At 46.0% G+C, this 24,214-nt stretch overlaps 1 protein-coding gene across 2 annotated transcripts in view; it reads left to right on the top strand.

The window, feature by feature from the left end:
- Positions 1–2,353: 2,353 nt before the first annotated feature.
- Positions 2,354–24,214, top strand: part of PXN (paxillin) — a 38,999-nt gene continuing 17,138 nt past the window's right edge. For both annotated transcript variants that reach the window (XM_083373544.1, XM_083373543.1), the window contains exons 1-2: positions 2,354–2,500; positions 20,735–20,961. In XM_083373544.1, the coding sequence (XP_083229670.1) occupies positions 2,488–2,500; positions 20,735–20,961 (240 nt within the window). In that variant the 5' untranslated portion in view covers positions 2,354–2,487. The remainder of the gene's footprint in view (positions 2,501–20,734; positions 20,962–24,214) is intronic.

A 24,214-nucleotide genomic window follows, 5' to 3' on the forward strand; every position in this document is an offset into this window, starting at 1 on the left:
GGACCTGGGATACACAGATGTGGATGTTTGATGGCATTAAAGGTATCGTCGCAGGATGTCAGCTGCTTCAGAGTAAAGCTGCCTTTTGCAATTGACCGATGGTGAATTTGTCAATGCCGATGGTGTTTAAGTGATGCTCCAATTGTTTTGGGATTGCAAAGACCCTTCCCCCCCATGCCATACTCTCCTGAACACCCACAACAGTGTCTCTGCCAGGGGTCTTCAAACTTGGCCCTTTTATGACTTGTGGACTTCAACTCCCAGAATTCTTCAGCCAGCGAGACCCTGGTCTATGCGCTTAGGCCAGGGGTAGGCAACCTCGGCTCTTTTATGACTCATGGACTTCAACTCCCAGAATTCCTGAGTCACAGCTGACTCAGGAATTCTGGGAGTTGCAAGTCCATGAGTCATAAAAGAGCCGAGGTTGCCTACCCCTGGCCTAGTACCGTCCGTAGGGCTGCATATTACCTATTATCCTTCTCATCTTTTCATCTGTACTAATTGCCTATTTCCTTAGCTTCTTATGACTACACCTTTGTTGTTTGTATCTCACAATTTATGTCAATTGCCTTTATTCGGTATCCTATTACAATTTATGTCATTTACTTATTTAGTATCCTATGACTATCACCGAGTGTTGTATCTTATGATTTAGGGTGATTGTATTTTATGATGATGATCATGATTTATCAATTGTATGTACACTGTACGAGCTTCTGCATGGGAGACAAATCCCTTGTGTGGGTCCAATTAGTCAATAAAGAATTCTGTTCTGATCCATAGGTTTTTCTGAAGTTTCTATGCAACTCTTTGGATCACAGGTAAAGCCCGCCCCCTCTCGACCCCCCTTCCCACCCAGCTCGCACTTCCGGGTGTGACGTTTGCACTAATTAACATCAAGTTCCCAGAAGCTTTTGCAGCATGGGATCCGGTTGGGAGTGGGAAATAGGGGCGCCTTTTCCCTTCCACCGTGCAAAAATAAGAGTGCACAACACGTTGGCGTGTAGGATATAGAGGGAGCAATCACACTTTTAAAAGCTGGGTTGTTGGCTCACCGTGGTCTGATTCATGGTTGCATGGTTGGGCACGAAAAAAATGGATACAATGTAACCAGCTTTGCGCAGTGGCAGTATCGTAGCCAATGAGGTTTATCCGAGGCGCGATTATTGCTAATTGAAAACTTTTCCCAATACCCCGCCATGACGACTTGAAATATAGTCGGCATTGGCAATTTTTGACAGTCTCTACGGAGACTGATCATTGTGGTTTAAAAATAGAGGAGAAAAAAAATATTGAGGGCTAGCTGCTTGGAAGTGATTTAGAAGCGTAGTTAAACGACGTGTTTTGACCTTCGCAACTTTGAAGATGGGCTTAGGTCAGGGTTAGGCAACCTGGGCTCTTTTATGACTCGTGGACTTCAACTCCCAGAATTCCTGAGCCAGCATACCATAGCATAGCTGGCTCGGGAATTCTGGGAGTTGAAGTCCACAAGTCATAAAAGAGCCCAGGTTGCCTACCCCTGAGCTAGGTTTTCATGCTTGGGGAATTCTGGGAGTTGAAGTCCGCCCATCTTATAAGTCGCCAATGGAATGGCATCAAGTTGCCCCTGGTAGGGGACAGCACCCCCAAAATGAATTCATTGGATGGGACGCCAACAGGTGATCCCACGGAAAACGGGAAGTACAGGTCTGTGAAAAGAGCCACGTCAGATACGCTTAAGCACGCGCAAACGTGTTTCCCCCCACCACCACCACCTGGTTTTTATACATTGATCTTAACCTTTTAATCTGTATTAATTTATTACGGGCATTGCTGTTTAATTACTTTTAAATTTTTGTACCTTGTTTTTTTATTATGTATTGCCCTGTTCACCGCCCAGAGTCCTTCGGGAGAAGGGCGGTATACAAATTAATTAATTAAATGAATAAATGAATAAATGAATAAATGAATAAATGAATAAATGAATGAATAAATAAATAAATAAATAAATAAATAAATAAATAAACAAACAAACAAACAAACAAACTTTAAGGTGGTTGGATTTCACCTCCCAGAATTCCCCAGCCGGTATGGCGGGCTGAGGGATTCTGGGAGTTGAAGTCCACAAGTCAAAAGGTGGACCTGTTTGAGGACCACCCACCCCCCACCCCCCCACCCCCGCTCTAAGAGAAGCTAACCGAACCCGAGCGAGAGATCCTGCGGGACTTATTTCAGAAGTTCGCGCGTTCTCCCCCCCCCCCCCGCTTCCCACCGGAGGGGTAGACTTCGCCTCCCCCTGCGCTTCCCAGGCAAGGCCGCTAGGGGACGCCAGCGGCGCAGAGACGCCGCGAGGCCTCCTTTCCCTCCCCTCCGCGACCCAGCTCGGGCAGCTGGCGCCCGCGCGGCGGGGGCGGGCCTCGGTGGGCTCGCGGGCACGCGCGGGCGGGCTCCCGGAGCGGCAGCGGCGGCGGCTCCAGTCGGGGCGGCGGCGGCAGCAGCAGCGGCAATATGGACGATCTGGGTGAGCCACGCGCCTACGGCCCCCCCTCCCCTTCCTTTCTTTTTTTTTTGGGTGGGTGGGTAGGAGAGGGGGGGGGCTTTTGCTGCTGTTGCTGCTTTCTGGGCCATCTCTCAACACCCCTCCCCTCCCCTCCCCCGCCTTTCTTTGCAACCTCTCTACTTTGTTCTCTTTTGGGGGGGGGAGGGTCCTCCTCGCCTCTTCCTTTGCTGCCTTGAATTGGGGAAGGGGGGGGAAATCCCTCTCCGGGTCAGCCATAGGGTCCCCGGAGGGTTGAGGGTCCTTCCCCTCCCTAGTTTCTCCCTTGGTGGGGCGCTTCCTTCACTTTTTCAAGTGGGGTTTCCTTTCCGGGGGGGGGAGAGGAGAGAGAGAGAAATCGGATTGGTTACTCTTCTATCCCTCCCTCGATCCCTTTCGCGGGGACGCGTCCGCCTCGCTATTCAAAAGAAAAAAAAAGGACCCTAGTTTAAGGGGTTGGGAGAAACTCACTTTTGGGGGTGGGGCGTCCCCAAACTTCTCCTCCTCCCCTCCCCCCCGTTCTTTGGAGTTCAGTTTTAAAGGATCGAACGGGGTTTCCGCCCCCTCCTCTCCACCTGCCATGCGGAAACACACACACACACACACACACACACACACACACACACACACCATGAAGCCTCTCTTTGCCCCCACACCCCCAAAAACCCCACCTTGGCTTCAAGTTCTGCTAAGTACTGCTAAGTTTGTAAGCCGCCCTAAGTCTTCGGAGAAGGGCGGGATATAAATGGAATTAAAATTAAAATAAAAATAAATAAAGTTCAGATATTTTGCCCTCCCCTCCTCGGATTGCTCTCCCTCTTTCAGCCCCCTCCCCCCTTTTCTTTTTCTTTTTTTTTTTTTTGCTTCAGGCTGACTCGGGTGGATGGGTTCACACGGTGCGCTAAACTCCAGAGGTGGGTTAGGCGTTCAGACGCTCCTATATCATGAGCAGCACCCTCAAATCAAGAAAGAATATTACACCAGTTTGAAGGGGGGGCTGGTCCCCCCCACCCTCATTCTCTCAGCAGCAGGCAGTTTCCAAAGTCCCTAAATCCAGTTTAGGCTTATAGAGTCATAGGGCTGGAAGTGATTCCCCCAGAGGTCATCTAGTCCAACCCCCTGCATGTAAGCAGAAGAATATACCATGCCTGAGAAAAGGCTTTCCAATCTCTTTTTTGAAAACCCCCAGTAATGGGGCACCCACAACTTCTGGAGGCAAGCCCTTCCACCCATTAATTGTTCTCACTGGGTGTTGTGTAAACCCCATCAAGGAGTGCTTTTTTTTAACCTGTTGTTCCTCCAGGCCCCCTCCTCTACCTGGTGCCTTTGATCACAACGCCCATCGTCCTCCGCCCAGCAAACTCCCTCCCAGGCTGAGGACGCCTTCCCCACAAACTCTTTAAAAAGTATCTCTTTCACAGTCATAATATTTAGGCATGACTTCAGCTTGCTTTTTATATACATTGAATTCTTCTTTGTTTCCCCCCACCCCCCTAGTGTTTTATGTATTCCCCGAAGGAATAGTAAGCTATTAGCAAGGAAGGTACATTAAAAGGAATCGAAAGCATAAGTTTTGTTAAAGAGTACAAAGTTGCCAATGAAAGGTTGGTGGGTTCCCAGGTTGGTTTTGTAACATCCAGCTTACAAAAAGAACATTTTTTTAAAAAAAAAGAGTGGAAAAGTGGCTTGTTGCTCTGAGCAACCTTCTTTTCTTTTTAAGGACAGGAAATTTTCCTTACGATGAAGCGCCTCTTTGGGCATGAAACGTGTGACTTGCAGCAATCTCTTACAGCAGGGGTCCCCCATCTTGGCCACTTTAGGGCTTGTGGACTTCAACTCCCAGAATTCCTCAGCCAGCCTGCTTTGGGCACCTTTCGATGAGCAAAGTCAGTGGAGGAATCCGGGTTCGCTCAACAAATCACGTTGCCAGCTAACTTCACAACTGCAGGGATTCCCTTAGCAACGGTGGCACAAAAAGTCACAGCAGGGAGCAAAAACAAAAGTCTCGCTTAGCCACAGAAATCTTGGGCTCAGCTGCGGCTATAAAGCGAGGACTTACCTGTACTTTGCTGTTTTGGCAGCTCTATCCCAGGATTCTCCCACACTTGGCTTGTCCCCTACCGAGATGCCCAGATCTGGTTTGCATGTACAGCTAAGTCCTCGACTTACAACCGTAATACTTAATTAAGGACGTAAAGCGGGTCATCATGTGGCTGACCCAATTTGACAAAAAAAAACCCTTTTTTGGTGGCGGTTTGTAAAGCAAACGTGGCGGTTGTTAAAATGAAGCCATCTTTCACTAGGGGACTTTTTTGTCGAAACTTGGAAGTAGCTGGAAGTTTTCAACACTAAGATTATAAATTGCAGTCACGTGACCCCAGGGAGGTGCAAAAGGCTTGAAATACTTGCCAAGATCCAAAATGGGAGAGGGCAGTCAGCCATTGGAACTTTGGACACCGGTCATAAGGAACTTTGGGGAGGCCCGTCATAACTTCGAACAACTGCTAAGTCCCAACTTGAGGATTATTGCCTGTAATGCTATCCAGTATGGTCCTTTGGCTTATTTGTTTGCGGCATTTTAGATAGGCACAATTTTTAAAAATATTTCTTCTCTCTGTCTACATTTGTCCTATTTTTCCTCCATACGGTCCGGCCATTATTATTTTTTTAAAGCAACAGCTGCTTTATCTCTGGGATCTCCCCTTCTCTATTCTTTTTCAGGTTTTAAAAGTGATGCGCTGAACCACAGACTTCTAGCCAACTTCTTGATAGGCCTGTGTAACAATCTGTAGGGTTTGTGTGTGTGTGTGTGTGTGTGTGTGTGTGTGTGTGTGTGTGTGTTTTTCCAGGAAACTTGAGTCAAGTAAATCATTATTGAACTGTAGACCTTGGTTGGAGTGGTGGCATGCAGACGTAGCCCTGCCCTTTTTAACTGTTTGTTTATTAGACACATATGTTTTATTGTAATTAAAGCCAACAGTTTGGGAGAACCTATTGGGACAAAATAATTAGGTTGTAATGCAGTAGAGAATCAAAACACCCACTAATATAAGAAAGGGAAGGGGGAAAGATGGGAAGTGAACACAATACTGTAACTGGCCAAAAAAAAAAGAGTAGGTTATAGATTTTGGGGTGGGTAAATTTTAGCTGCATCCAGTTGCGATGGTTTTTCTGCGCAGTGTTTTCCAGGAGAGTTTCAATTTTATTCCTAGACCTTGAGTACTGAATTGCAGTGCTAATTTAAAAGCGGCTGCAACACCTTCAGAAAAGGGGAATCTAAAACAAGTCAGAGATAAATCCATCTAAGGCTGAGTCCGTCATACATTTGGCATCTGGGACTCAGCTCTGCCCCTTCCATTTGTATGGGAGGAATAAAAATGGCAGCGCTCATGGTGTTGTAAAGGGCTGTGAATTAAGAAAAGATCTTTCAAGGTGAGGAGAGCCAGCGTGGTCTAGTGGCTAAGACACCCCTAGGCTAAAAACTGGGAGAATGGGAGTTATAGTTCTTAGGCATGACAGCCAGCTGAGTGACTTTGGGCCAATCACTGGGAGACTGGAGAGTTCTAGTCCCGCCTTAGGCATGACACCCAGCTGAGTGAGTACACCACTCCCTTTTTTTCAGCCCAGTCCGCCTCGTAGGGTTGTTGTGGGGGCAGCGATGTTGGATACGTTTGCCCCCTGACTTATTTGTAAACAGAATCGAGGTGGGATACAAGTACGTAAATAAATGTCCGTGTTCCTTCCGACCTCTCTCCCTTGCGTCCTAATAGCGGTCATGAAAAAAAATGAGATATTTCAAAATACCTGCTCCGTGCTGCTGCTTGGCGCACGGTAGCTTCGCTGCGTGGTCTCCTGTTTCCCCAAACAGTTTCCCAGTAGCTGTGTGAACGTTACACAGGTTAAGGGCGAGCACTTTGACAAAAGTTGTGAACCCACCAGAGAGGCATTCCCTTCTGCGCCAGACCCCGGCTATTCAAACACATAAGCTACAGCTGTTGCATTCCACAAATTCATAAATTGTATATATTTGCAACTCCGTCCACCAGCCGCTTAATCGTCAAATACGGCTTTTGGGAGTGACTCTTTCCCCCCCCTCCAAAGAGGTGTTTAATCTGAACAGATTCTGTGATTATATATACATTATATATATATGTGATTATATATATATATACATATACATATATATACATATATATACATATATATATATATATATATATATATATATATATATATATATACATACATGCATACACATACATACATACATACATACATACATACATACATATATATATATATATATATATATATATATGTTTTCTGAGGTTTTCGCGGGTGCCTGTATGTGGATCCTTGGTTTTTCGGGTTTTTCCCCGCGTAGAATTAAAGGTGTAGGCGCAACGTTTCGACGGAATCCCATCCGTCATCATCAGGCTTCTGCTTCCTTCTTCTGGGAGAAGCTTCTCCCAGAAGAAGGAAGCAGAAGCCTGATGATGACGGATGGGATTCCGTCGAAACGTTGCGCCTACACCTTTAATTCTACGCGGGGAAAAACCCGAAAAACCAAGGATCCATATATATATATATATATATATATTTCAAATGTTAACTATTTAGATTACCTTGCAAGGCCCCAAACATGGGGCAAATCTTTATTTCCTGTTTTCAGCCTATCTTGAAGGCTATCGAACAGGCAGTAGTCACACCGGACAATTCATATATTTCTGTAAATTACTAACAAAGAATTAAAGGGAAACTGAGATGCATTTCTGACTCCTTAGGCTGAAGACGACTAAGGAGTCAGAAATGCATCTCAGTTTCCCTTTAATTCTTTGTTAGTAATTTACACACACACACACACACACACACACACATATATATATATATATATATATATATATATATATATATATATATATATATGTGTGTGTGTGTGTGTGTATATATATATATAAAAAAAACCTTTTTGCTTAGCACTATCTGCTTATAGTATATCTGACACACACAGACTGGAAGGAAGGAAGGAAGGAAGGAAGGAAGGAAGGAACTTAGTATCTTTCCAAACCATTCTCTTGCTTAAAAAAAAAAAAAGAAAAGAAAATCTTATTTATTCCACACAAACTGAGATGTCTATAGACAGAATGAACCCTGTATATGGATTCGCATGTGGTGATTCCGCGCCGTTTATTTTGGGATGCTTTTCGTGAAGCTGTATATTTTATTATTCGTGTCTCTTGACACATCTTTCATTGATTATGATGATTTTATTGATTGCATCAGCTCTCTAATTTTGGCGTGGCCCAACAGTGCCTCATCAACCTTCTGCGAAATTGAACCCAGATTTGAATAAATCAAATTCAGCTTGCTACCCTTCCCCCCCTTTCCCCCCCCTTCTCCCCACCCCCAAATTTCAGGTACACTGTGCTATAGGGCTGTTTTTATCGACAGGTTTAAAGGCCGTGGATCACTGCGGTTGTTAAGTTAGCAACAACGTTGATAAGTGGACCTGGCTTTCCCCATTGACTTTGCTTGTCAGGAGGTCGCCAAAGGGGACCAAATGACCCTGCAACCGTCATAAGTCCATGCCAGTTGCCAAGCATTCTGAATTTTGATCACGTGACCACGGGGAGGCTGCAACGGTCATCAGTGTGAAAAAATAATCATGTCGCTTTTTCAAAGGGTCACTAAACGAATGGTTGCAAATTGAGTCGTATTCTGTACAGGTAATTCTTGACCCTACAACCAGCTGCTTAGTGACGGTCTGAAACGACAGGGGAATCTCTCAGTTAACGCCCCCAGATTCAGAGGTACAACGCCTCCCCTCCCAGTCACGTGACCCCCAATTGATGCCGTCAAACTGGCATTTGCTTTCGGTTTCCGATTTAAAACAAACAAACTTAAACGATATCTCACTTAGCAACATAAAGTTCGAACTGGGATCAACTCAATAAGCCGTGGACTAGCTGTACACGGATGCAGATCTACAAAGCTTACAAGAAAACAAAAGTCAAAGCTGCAGCTAAGGTCTGGAAGACTTTCTTCCCGAGTTTAAATCCGAGCAGAGGAAAAGTTTGCAGGTGGGTTGACGGCCAGAAGGCCAGCTCAGTCGCTCGAAGTCTGGGGCCCTGGACTTCATCGGCCACTCATCCTTTGGGCCAGATCTCATGGTGAAGACAAGTCTTCGGGACTTAAGAGCGTTACCATCTCAAGGAGAGACTCTGCTCTGAAATGATTCGGTTCCCGGGTAAAAAACAGAGGTTGTTTTGTCTTTGGGACTTGGACGGAAGCCCGGATGCTTGAGCAGCCAACGATGCAAAGGGCATTTTTTGGCACTTCCTCAGATAGTTTCGCTTTTGCAAAGATGGCTTTAACTCCTTGGAGTCTCGTTAGAAATCTCAGGGGGTCGCCGGTGTCCCCATCGCTGGTGCACCACAGCTTTTCTGTAGAAGTCATCCCCAACTAGCAACTATTCGTTTAGGTGCTTTTTCAGGAGGCAGCTAGACTTCCTTCTCTGGTTTCGCTTCTCATCCGAGAAGCTTCTTCGGGGAAGGGAAGGATTTATGCTCCTTGCAGACCGCTGGTCATTTGCCTTCTTTCAGAGAGTCGTTGAGGTCACTTGGAGGCTTATCTGTGTCTTGCAGGAAAGCATTCTGCAGCCAAGAAGGCTCCAGACACATTTGCATTAGTCAGCTACCTTGTTCAGAAGTTCTGGGTGCTTCATCACTGGAAGTTTTCAAGAAGAGACCGGACAACCATTTGTCTGAAATGGCTAGGGTCTCCTGGGTGAGGGTGTGTGTGTGTGTGTGTGTGTGTGTGTGTGTGTGGATTGGACTAGAGCAGGGGTCTCAAACTCAATTTCATTGAGGGCCGCATCAGCATTGCAGTTGCCCTCAGGGGGCCGGGTGGGTATGGCCTGGGTGGGCGTGGCCTACTGGGTGGGCGTGGCTAGAGTGCGTATGGCCTACTGGGTGGGCATGGCCAGCTCTACATCGTTGGCATCAAGGGTGCCTATGGGGGCCTGGGCAGGAGTGGGACAGATCCGGGGGTCTCTGGCAGGAGGAGGGTCTCTGGGCCAGGGCCAAGGCAGAGGGGGCTGTTCCCTCATTGTTTCCAGGATGGCTTTGCAGGCCACATGAAAACACTTTGCGGGCCGGATCTGGCCCCCGGGCCTTGTGTTTGACATGTCTGGACTAGAGGATCTCCAAGGTCCCTCCCAGCTCTATTCTATTTGACTTGGAGGGCCAGCCTGAAGACCAACCCTCCGTACGATTCAGAAATCAGCTTCCCAAAGGTCATCTCCACATTCCAGGAAGGAGCGGCCTGCCGTGGTGCAAATTTGCATTGGAGAAGCTGCGTGAAATATGTGGGTGGAGGTGGAAAGGAAAGGAGCAGGGGTGGTGCAGAGAGGAAGTTTGATGTAATTCTTGGCTGTTTTCTGGTAATTGTTTTAATCAACTGGAATGCAGGCCCGGCCAAGGCTCCCCTTGGCAGAAACAGCCACGTTTTCCCCTACTCAGAACGCTGGAGCTGGAGGAAATTCTCGCTTGCTTTCCAAAGGGTGAAATTTGGACGTGGCTCTTCGGAGAAAGGGAACCGAGAACGTCAAGGGTGTGTGTGTGTGTGTGTCTAAACATTGCAGAAGACAAAGCCGTTTGGTCCATTTTAAGACCACAGGTAGCTCAACAATTCATTTAGTGACTGTTCAAAGTTGCAACGGCAGTGAAAAAAACGGATTTGGGACCGTTTTTCCTATTTTAACGACCGTTGCAGCCTCCTCACATGATCAAAATTCAGGTGCTTGGCAGCTGATTCGTATTTACGACCGTCGCTTTGTCCCGGGGTCATGTGATTCTCCCCTTTGGCGACCTTCCGGCAAGCAAAGTCGATGGAGGAAGCCAGATTCGCTTAACAACCAGGTTCCTAACTTAACAGCTGCAGTGATTCGCTTAACAACCGTAGTGAGAAAGGTCGTAAAAGGCGGCAAAACACAGTTAACAAATTATCCTCACTTAGTAGGATAAATTTTGGGGCTCGGATCGCGGTCGTAAGCCGGGCACCGCCTGTCATAACCCTTCTTCCAGCTAACACATTTGACGGCTTTTCTTACCGTTCTGATATTTCTTTTTAATAACAGTGAGGAATTTAATTACCCCCCTTTCCGAGAAATGTATTTCTTTGAATAACATTTCCACGTTTTTATAATAAAGGTCGGGAGGAGTCCCTAATCGCGCCTTTTTCCAACTAGGCGATTTGGTTTCGCCCTGAAATCGTAACATTTTTCCAATGAAAATCAGAAGGCGTTTAGTAGCAGCTCTTCCAACTGATACCAAACATCCAAAAGTTCCTCATAGCCCTAAAAGATGCTACTGGATGCTTTTTGTTTTTTTAAAAACCAAGCACAGCTACTTCCAATTCACCAGCTTAAGGAACTGTGTGGTTAAAGCTTTGTTTCTTTTCTTAACAAATGAGGAACTGCTGCTTCTTTCCAGAATGCTTCATTGTTATTTAGCTGCCCTGTGTGTGTGTGTGTTTCTTTTTCCTGCATCTCCTCTCCAGCCTTTATTATTTGCTTTAACTATTTCTGTCCGACTTCTCTTTGCTCTAATTTAAATATCAGCATGCAGCCCTGTTCCTGAATTAATTCGTTTCCTATGTTTACGCAATATCCTCGGTCACCTTCTGATTGAGCAGGCTTGTTAAGATGTTAACAGATTAAAACCAACAACAACTTTAATGAGTGCTGTAAGTAATTCAATGTTTTAGCTACAGCAGATCTGGGTGTGTAAATTGTGGTTATCCGCTCTGACCTTGCTTAATGCAGCTGGTCCTTGACTCACACAGCAGTTTATTTAGTGACGTCCGAAGTTAAAATTTGAATTTTGATCACGTGGGGATGCTGCAGCGGTCGTAAAGCGTGAAAAACGGTTGTGAGTCTCTCTCTCTTTTTCAATGCTGTTGTAACTTTGAACAGTTACTTTTGTAAGCCAAGGAGTACCTGCATTTTAATCCTTCTGATAGCTTGTGTTGGATAATAATAATAATAATAATAATAATAATAATAATAATAATAATAATAATAATAATAACGCTAATTGAAGAGCTTTTACAGAGAAGAGCGGGGTCAACCAAAAGCAGCTAAGGCCAGCACAAGAACTAACATGGAACTTTATCAAAGAGAGAAGCAGCCTAGAACTAAGGAGAACAATTAACCAGTGGAACTACTTGCCTCCAGAAGTTGTGGGTGCTCCGACACTGGAAGTTTTAAAGAAGATTTTGGACAACCATTTGTCTGGAATGGTATAGGATTTCCTGCCTGAGCAGGGGGTTGGACTAGAAGACCTCCAAGGTCCCTTCCAACTCTTGTTATTCTGTTATCCTGTTCTCTTCATTTTCAATGGCAAAGAGAGAAAGATCCTTTGGGAGGAATTCCAGTTAGTCCTTTTTTGGCTTGAGGGAATTTTATTGTTTCCACTCTTGTCATTCTTTCTCTACTTTCAGTCCTGGGGGGTGTGGGGGGGAGGGGCAGTTTTCATTCAGATTTAAAGATTTCTTTCTGCCTGTTCCTAAAGAGGATCCTGTCTTTCTCCCGCGCCTGAGCTTCCTCTTTTAGCAGCGAGGGCCAATGTCCTATCTGAACGCATGCATGTTCAGGGGATAAATATACCGACATTCTCCATTCCTCAACAGTTGCTCAGCACGTAAAATAGTCCTGCTGTGGATTAAGTTACGGTTGGGGTTGTGTCCTCCTTAAATGAGGGTTCTGTCATCAGGGCTAATGATGGCGGTCAGACACGTTGAGGGACCGGACGTGGCCTTTTGTTGTTGTTGTTTTTTTAAAAAAAACCATGGGCGTCTGTTTCTCTGTAAGGGTTTCTGATGGTTCCTTCAGAAGTCACTCCAGAATCAATCCACATAGAAAGCTATTATAACAGAAGGACAAGGCTTTGCAGAGGTCTTCTAGTCCAAACCCCACCCCACCCCACCCCCCTAACTCAAGCAGGACCAGTGACTGTCCAATCTCTTCTTGAAAAGCTCCAGTGATGGAGCACCCACAACTTTTGAAGGCAAACTGTTCCGTTGAATAATTGTTCTCAAGTTGAATAATTGTTCTCAACGTCAGGGAATTTCTCCTTCTAGGCTGGGTCGCTCTTCCTGCCCTCAAGGTGTTTTGGAGAATAGATCAAGCCCCTCTTGACTGTGAACACTCCAAAAAAAAAAATTACAAATGTACCCTAGGTCTCCAGAGGTCAGGGAAGACTAACCTCTCCTGACAATAAGCCATGAAAAGCCTTATAAGATCATGACTAATTTTGGGATGAGACTCAGAAATAAACTAAGAGACCAGGTAGCTACAGTATAGCGTACAGTATAAGGTGTTATTTTTCCAAGCTGGTAAATTCTGGGAATTGGAACCAATGCAGCTGAAAGCGGTCCAGATTGAGAAAACGCGATCTAGATGATCGTAACGCCCAGTTAATGTTCGCTGAACAAGTCAAGGCATATTACTTAACTCTGCATCTAAATTCTGGCCCCAGCGTAGAAGTTCTCCCGCATAACCTTGACTTGTCCTTGTTGGGAAGGCACAAACGCACTGGAGAGACTTCACAAGAGCCCACACCAAAGTGCCCTGGCTCTGCCGGCATAAGGAAGGAATTGTTCGTCTCCTACACACTCCACTGGCTGACAACACCAAGTCTTTTGTCTCTAGCAAAATGCCAGTCCTCTTACTTCCCCCCACTGTAAATTTCATTCCTCGGGCAGTCCTTTCCCACCTTTTGCAAAAGCATGTAAGGAAAGTCTTGGGTTGTAGGCATGTTTAATTCTTCTTGTGGTGGTTGGTAGTAGTAAGGCACTCAGCCTTCTACTCTACTCTACTCTACTCTACTCTACTCTACTCTACTCTACTCTACTCTACTCTACTCTATTCTATTCTATTCTATTCTATTCTATTCTTTCTGTTAATCTATTCTATACTCTACTCTACTCTTTCCATATCCCCTCCCCTCCTCTCCCCTCCCCTCCCCTATCCTATCCTGTCCTGTCCTGTCCTATCCTATCCTATCCTATCCTATCCTATCCTATCCTATCCTATCCTATCCTATCCTATCCTATCCAGTTTCTTAATTCCTTTGTGCTCAATAAATATGTTAGCAAATGCTGCCTAACCCCGTGCTTTTTCTTTATTAGCCCATATTTATACTGCTTTCCACTAATGTCCTTTTATACTCCATGTATATAAATCAATGTTTTTCAGCCTTGGCAACTGTACGCTGTGTGGATTTCAGCTCCCAGAATTCCCCAGCCAGCATGAATTCTGGAAGTTGAAGCCTACCCATCTCAAAGTTGCCATGGCTGAAAAACACCGATATAAATCCTCTTTTGAGGTGGAAGACAGCATCTCTGTCCTTCCGTGCTGTACAATGTTCAAACTAGCCCTGGAATCCAAAGGCGCTTTTTTTTTCCTTCCCAAAAGGCAACTGGACTTGGGTTCCCCCCCCCTCTCTTGAAGACGTTTCGCTTCTCATCCAGGAAGCTTCATCAGTTCTGACTGAATGGTGGAGAAATGAAGGATTTATGTTCCTTGCACTCATCTGGATGAGCAAAGCAGGAAGGATCAAGGAATATACATCCTTCAAGAGGGGGGGGGAACCCCCCCCCAAATGTCCAGTTGCCTTTTGAAAAAACGTACTTTTGGGACAACAATAACCTGGATGACTTGACAATCTCCAGAGGCAAATTAGCCTTGGAGGTTTGTCTAGCTAGAGAGAATCTATGAGACTATAATTCGGTGGGAGCAGAGATCCTTCATGGCTATGAAAAGCTTTCGGGGTCTCCGCTCGGCTTAGTGCGGAAAGAGAAGGAAATCTGTCTGGTTGCTGCTTCTGTTTGAGGTCGCTGCGTTTTTCAGCACGCTAGCCCCAGCGTGCAGGGATTGCTGAGGGCTAAACCTTGGAATGAGTGAACTTTTTTGCCCTCTCTGATATGGGAGGGATCTAGATAGAGAAAGAATGCTTGTAAGAAAAGAGCTTGCTTATGGAGATGGCTGGATCGCTCTGTGGAACTGGATCCTTTCTGCTGAACGCTGATCGCCAATTCCCAAGGGTGAAACTTCATCTCACCTGCTGGGAAGGGGTTTTCAATAAAAGTGGGAGGAAACCCAATATTTTTGCTTCCCTTATCCCTTCCCTTCCCTTTCCCTATATCTCTTCTTTTTTCTTCTTTCCTCTTTCTTTCTTTCTTTCTTTCTTTCTTTCTTTCTTTCTTTCTTTCTTTCTTTCTTTCTTTCTTTCTTTCCTTCCTTCCTTCCTTCCTTCCTTCCTTCCTTCCTTCCTTCCTTTCTTTCTTTCTTTCTTTCTTTCTTTCTTTCTTTCTTTCTCTCTTTTTCTTTCTACTCTTCCCTCCCTCCCTTCCTTCATTCTATTTAACCTGCCAGTAAATTTGTTTTGTTTGTATAAACATATACTGGGCATTTTTATACTCCCTCCGTTCTACCAGTTCAAGACTGAAGTCTGTAATTGCGATTAATTGTAATTATCCAACCAATTATCCACACAGCCAGGAGACGGCTCTCCCTCACACTTAGGGCTCCAGATTCAGGTACAAGATCAAGTCTACAAAGCCAGCAGAGAAGGGCCAAACGGTGGGGGTCACCCCCAAAACAGGCTCTCCTTCTGGGCTCCCCCAGCCAACACCGTTTAGCCAACGGTGTCTGTCTTTTAACACATTGGGAAGGTATATTTTGCACACTATTACAAATACACCCCTGCGGATACCAAACTTAAAGCTTTCCGCCTCCTCGCCTATACCTTCCTTAACTGTTCCCTACATGTGCAGGTACGTATGTTGTATGTAGGAGAGGATGTGCAAGGTTCAGCGCAATGTTGCAATCTATCCATTGTGCAATCAGATCAAAATGCCATACCTGAAGGATTTTGCTTCAGGAGATGACTAATAACGGCTTAAGAGGTTGCTGAAGTCTGGATTTCATCTGGATCGGTTGATTCCAAAGGCAGTTGGGTCACCCTGGGTTCAAAGATTAGCAGCCTCCAGATACAGATAAATGAAGGCTTGAGAAATGGAGATTTGGATCCTGGCTTGTTTAGGATTTATGCATTTGTGTATTTTATTTCTCGCCTTTATTATTATTATTATAACAAATACAGGTAGTCCCTGACTTACAACAGCTCTTTTCGTCAAACGGACTTGTGACCAGTCCTTGGACTTACGACTGTCTCGGTATCCCCCTGGCCACGTGATAAAAAAAAAAAAATCAGGCACTTGGCAACCGGCACGTATTTTGGATAGGTGCAGTGTCCTGGGGTCATTTGATCCCAATTTATAACCTTTTCAGCCAGTTCAATTATGGTCGTAAGTCAAAGGCTACCTGTTCAATTCCCAGAATTCTCAGCCACACATCTGGAGGGCCTTATTATATTTGGAGGATCTGGTTACCCATATCTGCGTGATACGTATGTAGCCTTCAAATCTTGGTCAAATAATCTTCCAACTGTGATTAGCCTCTCTCTTTCTCTCAGCATCTGTGTAAAGGATTTCTTTCTCTCTGACGCGTTCATTTCTCTCTCTCTCTTTTTTTTCCAAATCGGAGTGCTTTACTGCCCAGCCGCATTGATTTTATCAGCAAATGGCTAATTCTGCTGCCCTGTATTCTTTTTTTATGCCTAGTCAGCCTGCCCCATCTTGTGGACTACAGAAGTAACTGGATATACATAAATTGATTTTTCGAAAGAGCATCCTGACCACTCTGATATTGACAATCGGTTCCGGAACCAGAATCTTCGATTGATCTAAGAAAGGAAGGGGACCGAGTGCTTTAAATCCCTAATGTCAGCAACTTCCTGCTGAGGAAAATGGGTGTCCTTCCTGGCTTTCCATTGGCCACATCATGCTGGGCTGGGCAGGGGGTTGGGCTAGAAGACCTCCCAGGTCCCTTTCAGATCGGAAATTCTGTCGATTCTGCTTTCCCTGGCCTGCTTTGCGGTGGAGAACTTGTAGTTTTGGTGGAATGAGGCTAGGGCTGTGTGTGTGTGTGTGAGAGAGAGAGAGAGAGAGAAAAAGAGCATGAATAATCATTGCCTGTAGGGAAGTGTTTGGACACACCTCAAGGGTGACTCATAAAGTCTGTTTAAACATTGACTCTCAGTCAAAGAATGCAGGACTTAAGAGAACAGCCGTTGCTCTTCCTTTCCCCCCCTCCTCTTCCTCCTCCTGTCCACAAACCCCACTCCTTTCTGATAATGTTACTTAGTAGGTTAATGAAACGTCTGCAAGAGAACCACCAAGCTCAGAGAATACCAAGGACCCCACACTCCTCCTCCTCCTCCTCCCTGCAAACCCCCTCCCTTCTAGCACTGATGATGTTACCTAGTAGGCTAATGAAACGTCTGCAAGAGAACCACCAAGCTCAGACAGCTCCAAGGACCCCACAGTCCTCCTCCTCCTCCCCTTCCTCCTCCTTCACTCCACAAACCCCCCTCCCTTCTAGCACTGATGATGTTACCTAGTAGGCTAATGAAACGTCTGCAAGAGAACCACCAAGCTCAGACAGCTCCAAGGACCCCACAGTCCTCCTCCTCCTCCCCTTCCCCCTCCTTCACTCCACAAACCCCCCTCCCTTCTAGCACTGATGATGTTACCTAGCAGGCTAATGAAACGTCTGCAAGAGAACCACCAAGCTCAGAGAGCACCAAGGACCCCCACAGTCCTCCTCCTTCCTCCTCGGACTGTCCCGGCCTCACACGGTCCCCTTTTGTGACCTGACAAGCAAAGTCAATGAGGAAAGCCAGATTCACTTAACAGCGGGGTTCCTAACTTAACAACCGCATCGATTCATTCACTCAACAACCGTGGCAAGCAAGATGGGGCAAAACTCACCTAAACACCGTCTTGCTCAGCAGCAACAAAAACTCGGGTGGGGGGCCTCCATTGCGGTCCTAAGTCAAGGGCTGCCTGTATTTGCACGCTAGGACTGACGGCATCCTTTGAGTCTCCTTAATTAGGGAGGGCAATTAGGGATCTAATTTAATCCCCTGCCTGCGGGCACCGTTGTCTTGCAAGCTGCGTGTCGTTTCCGAATATTGTATATTTAAGAGGGCTGCTTGCTATAATTTTCTTCCCTGGAGGCAGCTGGCAGGGAACCAGCTAGAGTTCCTTGCCCTGGAGGGCGCGTTGAGAGAGCCGGAGGAGGACAGAATCCCTCGTTTTCCCGGCAGTTTCATTTGTTCAGGCAGGGAGAAAAGAATCAGAGGAAAATTACACCAGGGTTGAGACCTGCCCCTTTGTCTCTGCTTGTGTGTTTGTTGCCTGTACTGTGAACAAGCAGCTTTCCGGTTAACCTCATCTCATCGTCTCTTTTTTCCCCTCTTCAATATCTATTCATCTATTAGTTGATAATATAATAATAATAATAATAATAATAATAATAATAATAATAATAATAATAGTAATAATAGTAATAATAGTAATAATAGTAATAGTAATAATAATAATAATAATAATAATAATAATAATAATAATAATAATAATAATAATAATAATAATAATAATAATAATAATCATGTTGGAAGGGACCTTGGAGGTCATCTAGTCCAACCCCCTGCTCAGGCAGGAAACCCTATACCATTTCAGCCATACAAAAGGAAATGGGAGGAAAATAGTGCAGGAAAAAGTGTTGGGTAAAGGGGGGAAAAAAGAAAGTTTTAAAGGGATCTACACCAGTGTTTCCCCTCCTGGATACACACACACAAATACATACAAACGCACAGCTTCCCCTGCCATCCTTCTCTGCAAGGATGGTGTGTAGAAGTTGCAACACATCTGGAAGTAGATGATTCTCCATCATCCAGGTCATGGTTGTCCCAAAGGTGCTTTTTCCCCCCCCCAAAAAAAAAAGGCAACTGGACTTCCTCCTTGCTGCTTTTTACTTGAAAAAACGTGTGTGTGTGTGTGTGTGTGTGTGTGTGTGTGTGTGTTACATGCACGGATATCCTTGCTGGAGACACGCAGTTTCCTGAATGGAAATAATCCACAGTGAGAGACAGTCACGTGCAGCTAAATGCTTGGCGTTTTGCAGCTCTAATCTACAAATGCACCTAACGTGTTGAAAACTCTTTAATTTCACAACATATAGTCAGATTCCCCCCCCACCATGCTCTGTTTAATTCCTTTCTAATGCAAAACTACGTCAACAAAAGTCACCCTAAAACCTCATTCCCTTGGAAGAACCTCATGTACGTTGGAAGGTTGAGTACGTTATCCGGAGGGCACCCCAAATTTATTTATTTATTTATTTATTTATTTAATTTATATACCGCCCTTCTCTCAAGAGACTCAGGGCGGTTAACAGGGCAATACGTAAAAGACAAATACAAAAGTTAAAATTATTAAAACATGATTAAACAATGCCCATAGTACAAATAGTACAAATTTAAAATTAAAGTCATAATAACAAACCCACCCCATCCCATCAGGCCAGGCCCGCTTCCTTAAAGAGATGGGTTTTAAGGTCGCGCCGGAAGGAGCGGAGGTCGGGCGCCATCCGGAGCTCTACCGGAAGATGGTTCCATAAGTCCGGTGCACCCACAGAGAACGCTCTCCCCCTGGGGGCCACCAGTCGGCATTCTTTGACCGGCGGCACCCTGAGGAGGCCCTCTCTGTGGGAGCGTACTGGGCGGAGGGAAGTTGACGCCGGCTGCAGGTGCTCCCCAAGGTATTCTGGACCCATGCCATGGAGGGCTTTGTAGGTCATTACCAACACCTTGAACCTCACCCGGAAGACAACTGGCAACCAATGCAGCTCGCGGAGCAAAGGTGTAACATGGGAGTATCGGGAGACCCCCGACACAACTCTCGCGGCTGCATTCTGTGCCAGCTGGAGCCCCCGAGTGGTCTTCAAGGGTAGCCCCATGTAGAGAGCGTTGCAGTAATCAAGACGAGAGGTCACGAGCGCATGAGTGACCGTGCGCAAGGCATCCCGGTCTAGATAGGGCCGCAACTGGCGCACCAGGCGAACCTGGGCGAACGCCCCCCTAGTTACAGCTACAATATGGTCTTCTAAAGAGAGCTGTGAATCTAGGAGGACTCCCAAGTTGCGAGCCCTATCTACAGGAGGTAATGACTCACCCCCCATAATGAGGGGTGGGATATCCTGAATATCCCGGGATGCCGGTACGCACAGCCACTCCGTCTTGTCGGGGTTGAGACGAAGCCTGTTCCTCCCCATCCAGACCCGGACCGCCTCCAGGCACCGGGACATCACGTCGAGGGCATCACTTGAAGTTGGCTGCACTGTGACAACCATGCCTGGCATATCCCATATCCCCTCCCCTTCTAGCACTGAAGATGTTAGCTAGTTGGGTAATAAAACGTCTGCAAGCAAACGTAACAGGTTCAGAGAGCACCAAGGGCCCCACATATTGGTCTGCCTTTTTCTGTGAAAGACCAAGCTGGCTAATCTTGGCACTGGGTTTCTTCTGCCTATTTTAGTATTATTATTTTTTTTATGGAAAAAGGCCGGAAAATTACAGATTGAAAGCCCTGCCCCTCCACGTTCCACTTTTCCTTCCTGCCTGTTAGAAAGGTAACCACGTTTGCCTTACTTAAGGAGAGACTAATTCTTCTTTCCTTAGGAATTTGCAATCTGACCCAACATGTTTAAGGAAACCGGATCGCAGTTACCTGCAGCCCACGTTAACCCTCTGCATCTGGAAAGCAGATGGAAGAGACCCATCTTTTCACAGCGATGACTCTTCCTAGGTTTCTGGCTGATTCAGAGATCTCTGTTTGGCCCCCAGGCTTGCTTGCGGCCACGTTTTGACTGGGTTCACGGTGCCAAAACTAGTAATTAGCCGCTCTCAGACTTTAGCTGTCTCAGGCCTCTCTCAGTTCCTCTTGAGCTGAGCTGTGGCACCTCTCTCTCCGCTTTTATTTTTCAGCGTTCAAAGCATTTTTTCTTTTCTTTTTGGGGAGGGGGAATTGGGCCCGGCCTTTTGATCTACTTGAGTTCTACAGCTAAAGAAGACTTTTAATTATGGATCAAAGCGGGGGCTTCCTCGGGACCCCCTCCGTGGGAGTCATCGGGTAGAGTAGCGAATGCTTGAACTGGAAACTTGGTTAAAGGGGGTTAAGGTTCCTGCCGGCGAAGTAATTCTGGTGACGTCAATGCAACGAATCTCCTTTTGCTTGTGGCTTTTTGTGCAGATGCCTTGCTGGCTGATCTGGAATCCACGACCTCCCATATCTCCAAACGGCCGGTGTTTCTGTCGGAGGAAACCTCGTATTCTTATCCAACTGGAAACCACACTTACCAAGAAGTCTCTCTGCCACCGCCGGTACCTCCTCCTCCTTCCACCGAGGCCTTGAACGGGGCTGTGAGCATCTCCTTAGAGCAATGGCACCCCGTCCTTCCCAGAAACCCCCAACAGCAGGTATTTTATTTACTAAATCTAACTCTCCACACCCCGAGAATCGCCTTCCTTCTGTCTAGCTTTAACGGTCTTCCTCCTGCACTTCGAGAGAAGTACAGGTAAGACCTCACCTTACCAGGAATCGTTTAGTGACTGTTTGAAATCACAATGGCACTGAAAAGAATGGGACTTAACGACCGGTCCTCATATTTACAACCGTTGCAGCATCCACAGGATCACGTGTTCAAAATCTGGGGGTTTTGGCCACTGGCCTGTCTTTGTGATGAGAAAATCAAATTACGAAGAACCGGATTCGCTTATTCCTTTAACAACTTTAGCGATTTGCTGATCGGTGGCCGGAATGGTTGCAAAGGGGGGGCGTGATTCATTTAACGGCTTCGTTGCTTAGCAGCAGAAATGTTGCGCTTAATTCTGGCCATAAAGCTGAGGACTTACCTGCATGGAAAAATTCCTGGGTCCGAAATGCATTGGACCAGAAGTTCAAACTTTTTCACATGTATTATGACTGTAAATTTTACAGCTCCGTCTGCATAAATTTCCTTCTGGGGAGGCCAGATAAATTTCACCTGAATTTCCTCCTTCAGAATTTAAAACCCTTCGTTACGTGCGCAGTATGTTGTGTAGCTGTACAACCTGAAAAGCAGCTACAATTGGCCAAAGACATATTTAACCTTTGTTTTAAAATACGACTTGGTTTGATGCATTGTAACTATTAATTGTAGGGGAATACATCGTTTTTAGTTTTATAATTTTGTTCCTGTTCACGGTTTAGGTTTATCACTCAAGTAACAATTGTGCTGACGCAGTTCCAGAGGAGTCAAAGTTGCACTTTGTGGTTTACTCAGCTAGTAGTTACTATGGGTGCAGGAAGGAGCCTTAGATATGTTCACTACCTTTGAGTTATTTATAAAAATAATGATCAAAAACAAAACTAAAAACTGAAGCGATATTATTGTTTTGATCTGCCTCGGCTTGGTTGCGTTCTTCTAAATTTTGCTGACAAAGTAAATATTATTGATTGTTATTGATGATTAGCTCAGTGGTTAAAGATGCTGAGCTTGTCAGCTCGAAAGCGGACAGCCCAGACTCGGGACCCAGCGCCGCGCGATGGGCTGAGCTCTTGTTCCTTGCTCCTTCCCATTGAGCAGTCCGAAAGCCTGAATATGCAAGTAGATAACTAGGTGCCACTTCGGCGCGAAGGGAATAGCATTCCGTGGATCTCAGTGTATAGTCGTGCTGGCCACGTGACCCCCAGAAGCGTCTTTGGACAAAGCTGGCTCCCTTGGCTAAGAAACAGATGAACGCCGGCTCCTAGAGTCGGAAACGACTGGGTTCGCTTAACCACCAATGCAGAAAAAAATCGGGTCAGTAGTTGTGCTTTGCAGCTGTCACGACGTAAGACCCTAATGGACTGGTTCCATTAGGGTCATAACTCGAGGACCGTGGCCAGGGTAACAACAAATCCGTCAGTAATAAGTTAGAAACATCCTTTCCCCGCTTCCAAATAGAATGTAAGCCTGATTTCATTGCTGCCCTCTCTTTCTCTCTCAAACCAATCTCTTCATGAGTCTCCCTTGAAAAGCATCTCTGCTACAACATCGTCACACTAATGTTGTTAACTCAGGGGATCCTTCGTGGCCGTTTGGCACAAAGAGCTTAATTATTGCTCACAGAGGAGATTCTGACTCATACTGCTGGTTTCAGTGGCTCGGCTTCTCCTTCACCACAGTCCAGCTTGGATCCTAGGAATACAGGCAGTCCTCAATTTATGCCCACGACGGAGTTTCGAATCTGTCGTTAAGCGAGATGTTTCTCAAGTGAGCCTTGCCCCCCATTTTACGTCCTTTCTCACAAGCGAAGCACTGCAGTTGTTAAGTCAGCTACAGAGTTCTTAAGCGAAGGGGGCGTTGACGTCGCCGGTCAGAAGGTCGCAAAAAGGGGATCGCGAGACCCCGGGACCCTACTGCAACCATCATAAATACGAGTCAGTTGCCAAGCCTCCGAATCTGATCCCCACGTGGCCGTGGGGACGCTGTGTACGGTCGTGAAGTGTGAAAACTAGACATAAGTCACTTTTTCCCCCGTGCCGTTCTGACTTCAGACGGTCACTAAACAAGTGGTTGTAAGTCGAGAATTCTCTCTAGAGATTTCCAATCCCTTTTCCAAGTCTTCCCTTTGGCGGTTCCTTAGCAGCTGGAAGTGGAGTTAAAGATCTGCTGCTTCCTTGACTTAATTGGACGAAAGCTGCTTTTGGCTGTAGCTTTGTGAAGTGGAGTTGCGTTGTGTTGTGTTAGCCGTGGGGAGCTCATTGTGCCTGACATCCGGTGAGGATTTAAATGCTGACTCCTCTTCTCACAATGGAGGCGAGCGTTTCCTGATCCGGCACAGGAATGTTCCTATTTTATCGCTGGCCGTTTAAAAGTTTTTTCTTTTGTGTGTGTGTTGATCACGTGGCCACGGGGATGCTGCAAAGGTTGTTAAGTGTGAAAGTCACTTTTCCCAGATCTGCGGTAACTTTGAACGGTCTCTAAATGAGCTGTCGTAGGTTGAGGACCAACTGTAAAATCCAAGAAGAAGAAAGGAGCTGAAACGTGAGTTGTATTTCCGGAAAGGAGTAAGGGACGGATCGTAAGGAGAAGCTCTCATTGTTTTCTCTGTTTCCTGTTTGTTTCCCATGCCGAGATTTTTGCCACGCAGGATTACTAAAGAGAAGCTGCTTCTCATAATGACCTGGGCTTCCATCCCTCCCTCCCTTACACACACACACACAAACACACACACACACACACACACACACACACACACACACACAAAAACAGAGGAAGTCCTCAACTTAGGACCACAACGGAGGCCAAAATGTACGTTGCTAAACGAGACCTCGACGAAGGGAGCTTTGACCCATCTCACAACCTTTTTTGCCGCAGCGCTTTTAAGCGAACCACACTGCAGTTGTGGAATTAGTGGCTTGGTTGTGAAGGGAAACCGGGGCGCCGTGACCGTTGTAAATATGAGTCGGTTGCCAAGTGTCTGAATTTTGGCCGCGTGGCCGTGATGGGGGATGATGCTCTGCAGTGATTGTAAGCGTGGGAAATCGGTCGTAAGTCACACATTTGGGGCTCAGTTGTGGACGTAGGTCGAGGACCGCCGGTGTAGCTCCTGCAGCTGTCTTCTCTAGTTGGATCCTCTAGTAGGAATGTTGACCAACGGAGCGGGTGATCCTAGCCTGTCTTTAAATAAAATGTCCATTTCTTTT

This window comes from Vipera ursinii (genome assembly GCF_947247035.1).
Source record: "Vipera ursinii genome assembly, chromosome: 14".
Lineage (NCBI taxonomy): Eukaryota > Metazoa > Chordata > Lepidosauria > Squamata > Viperidae > Vipera > Vipera ursinii.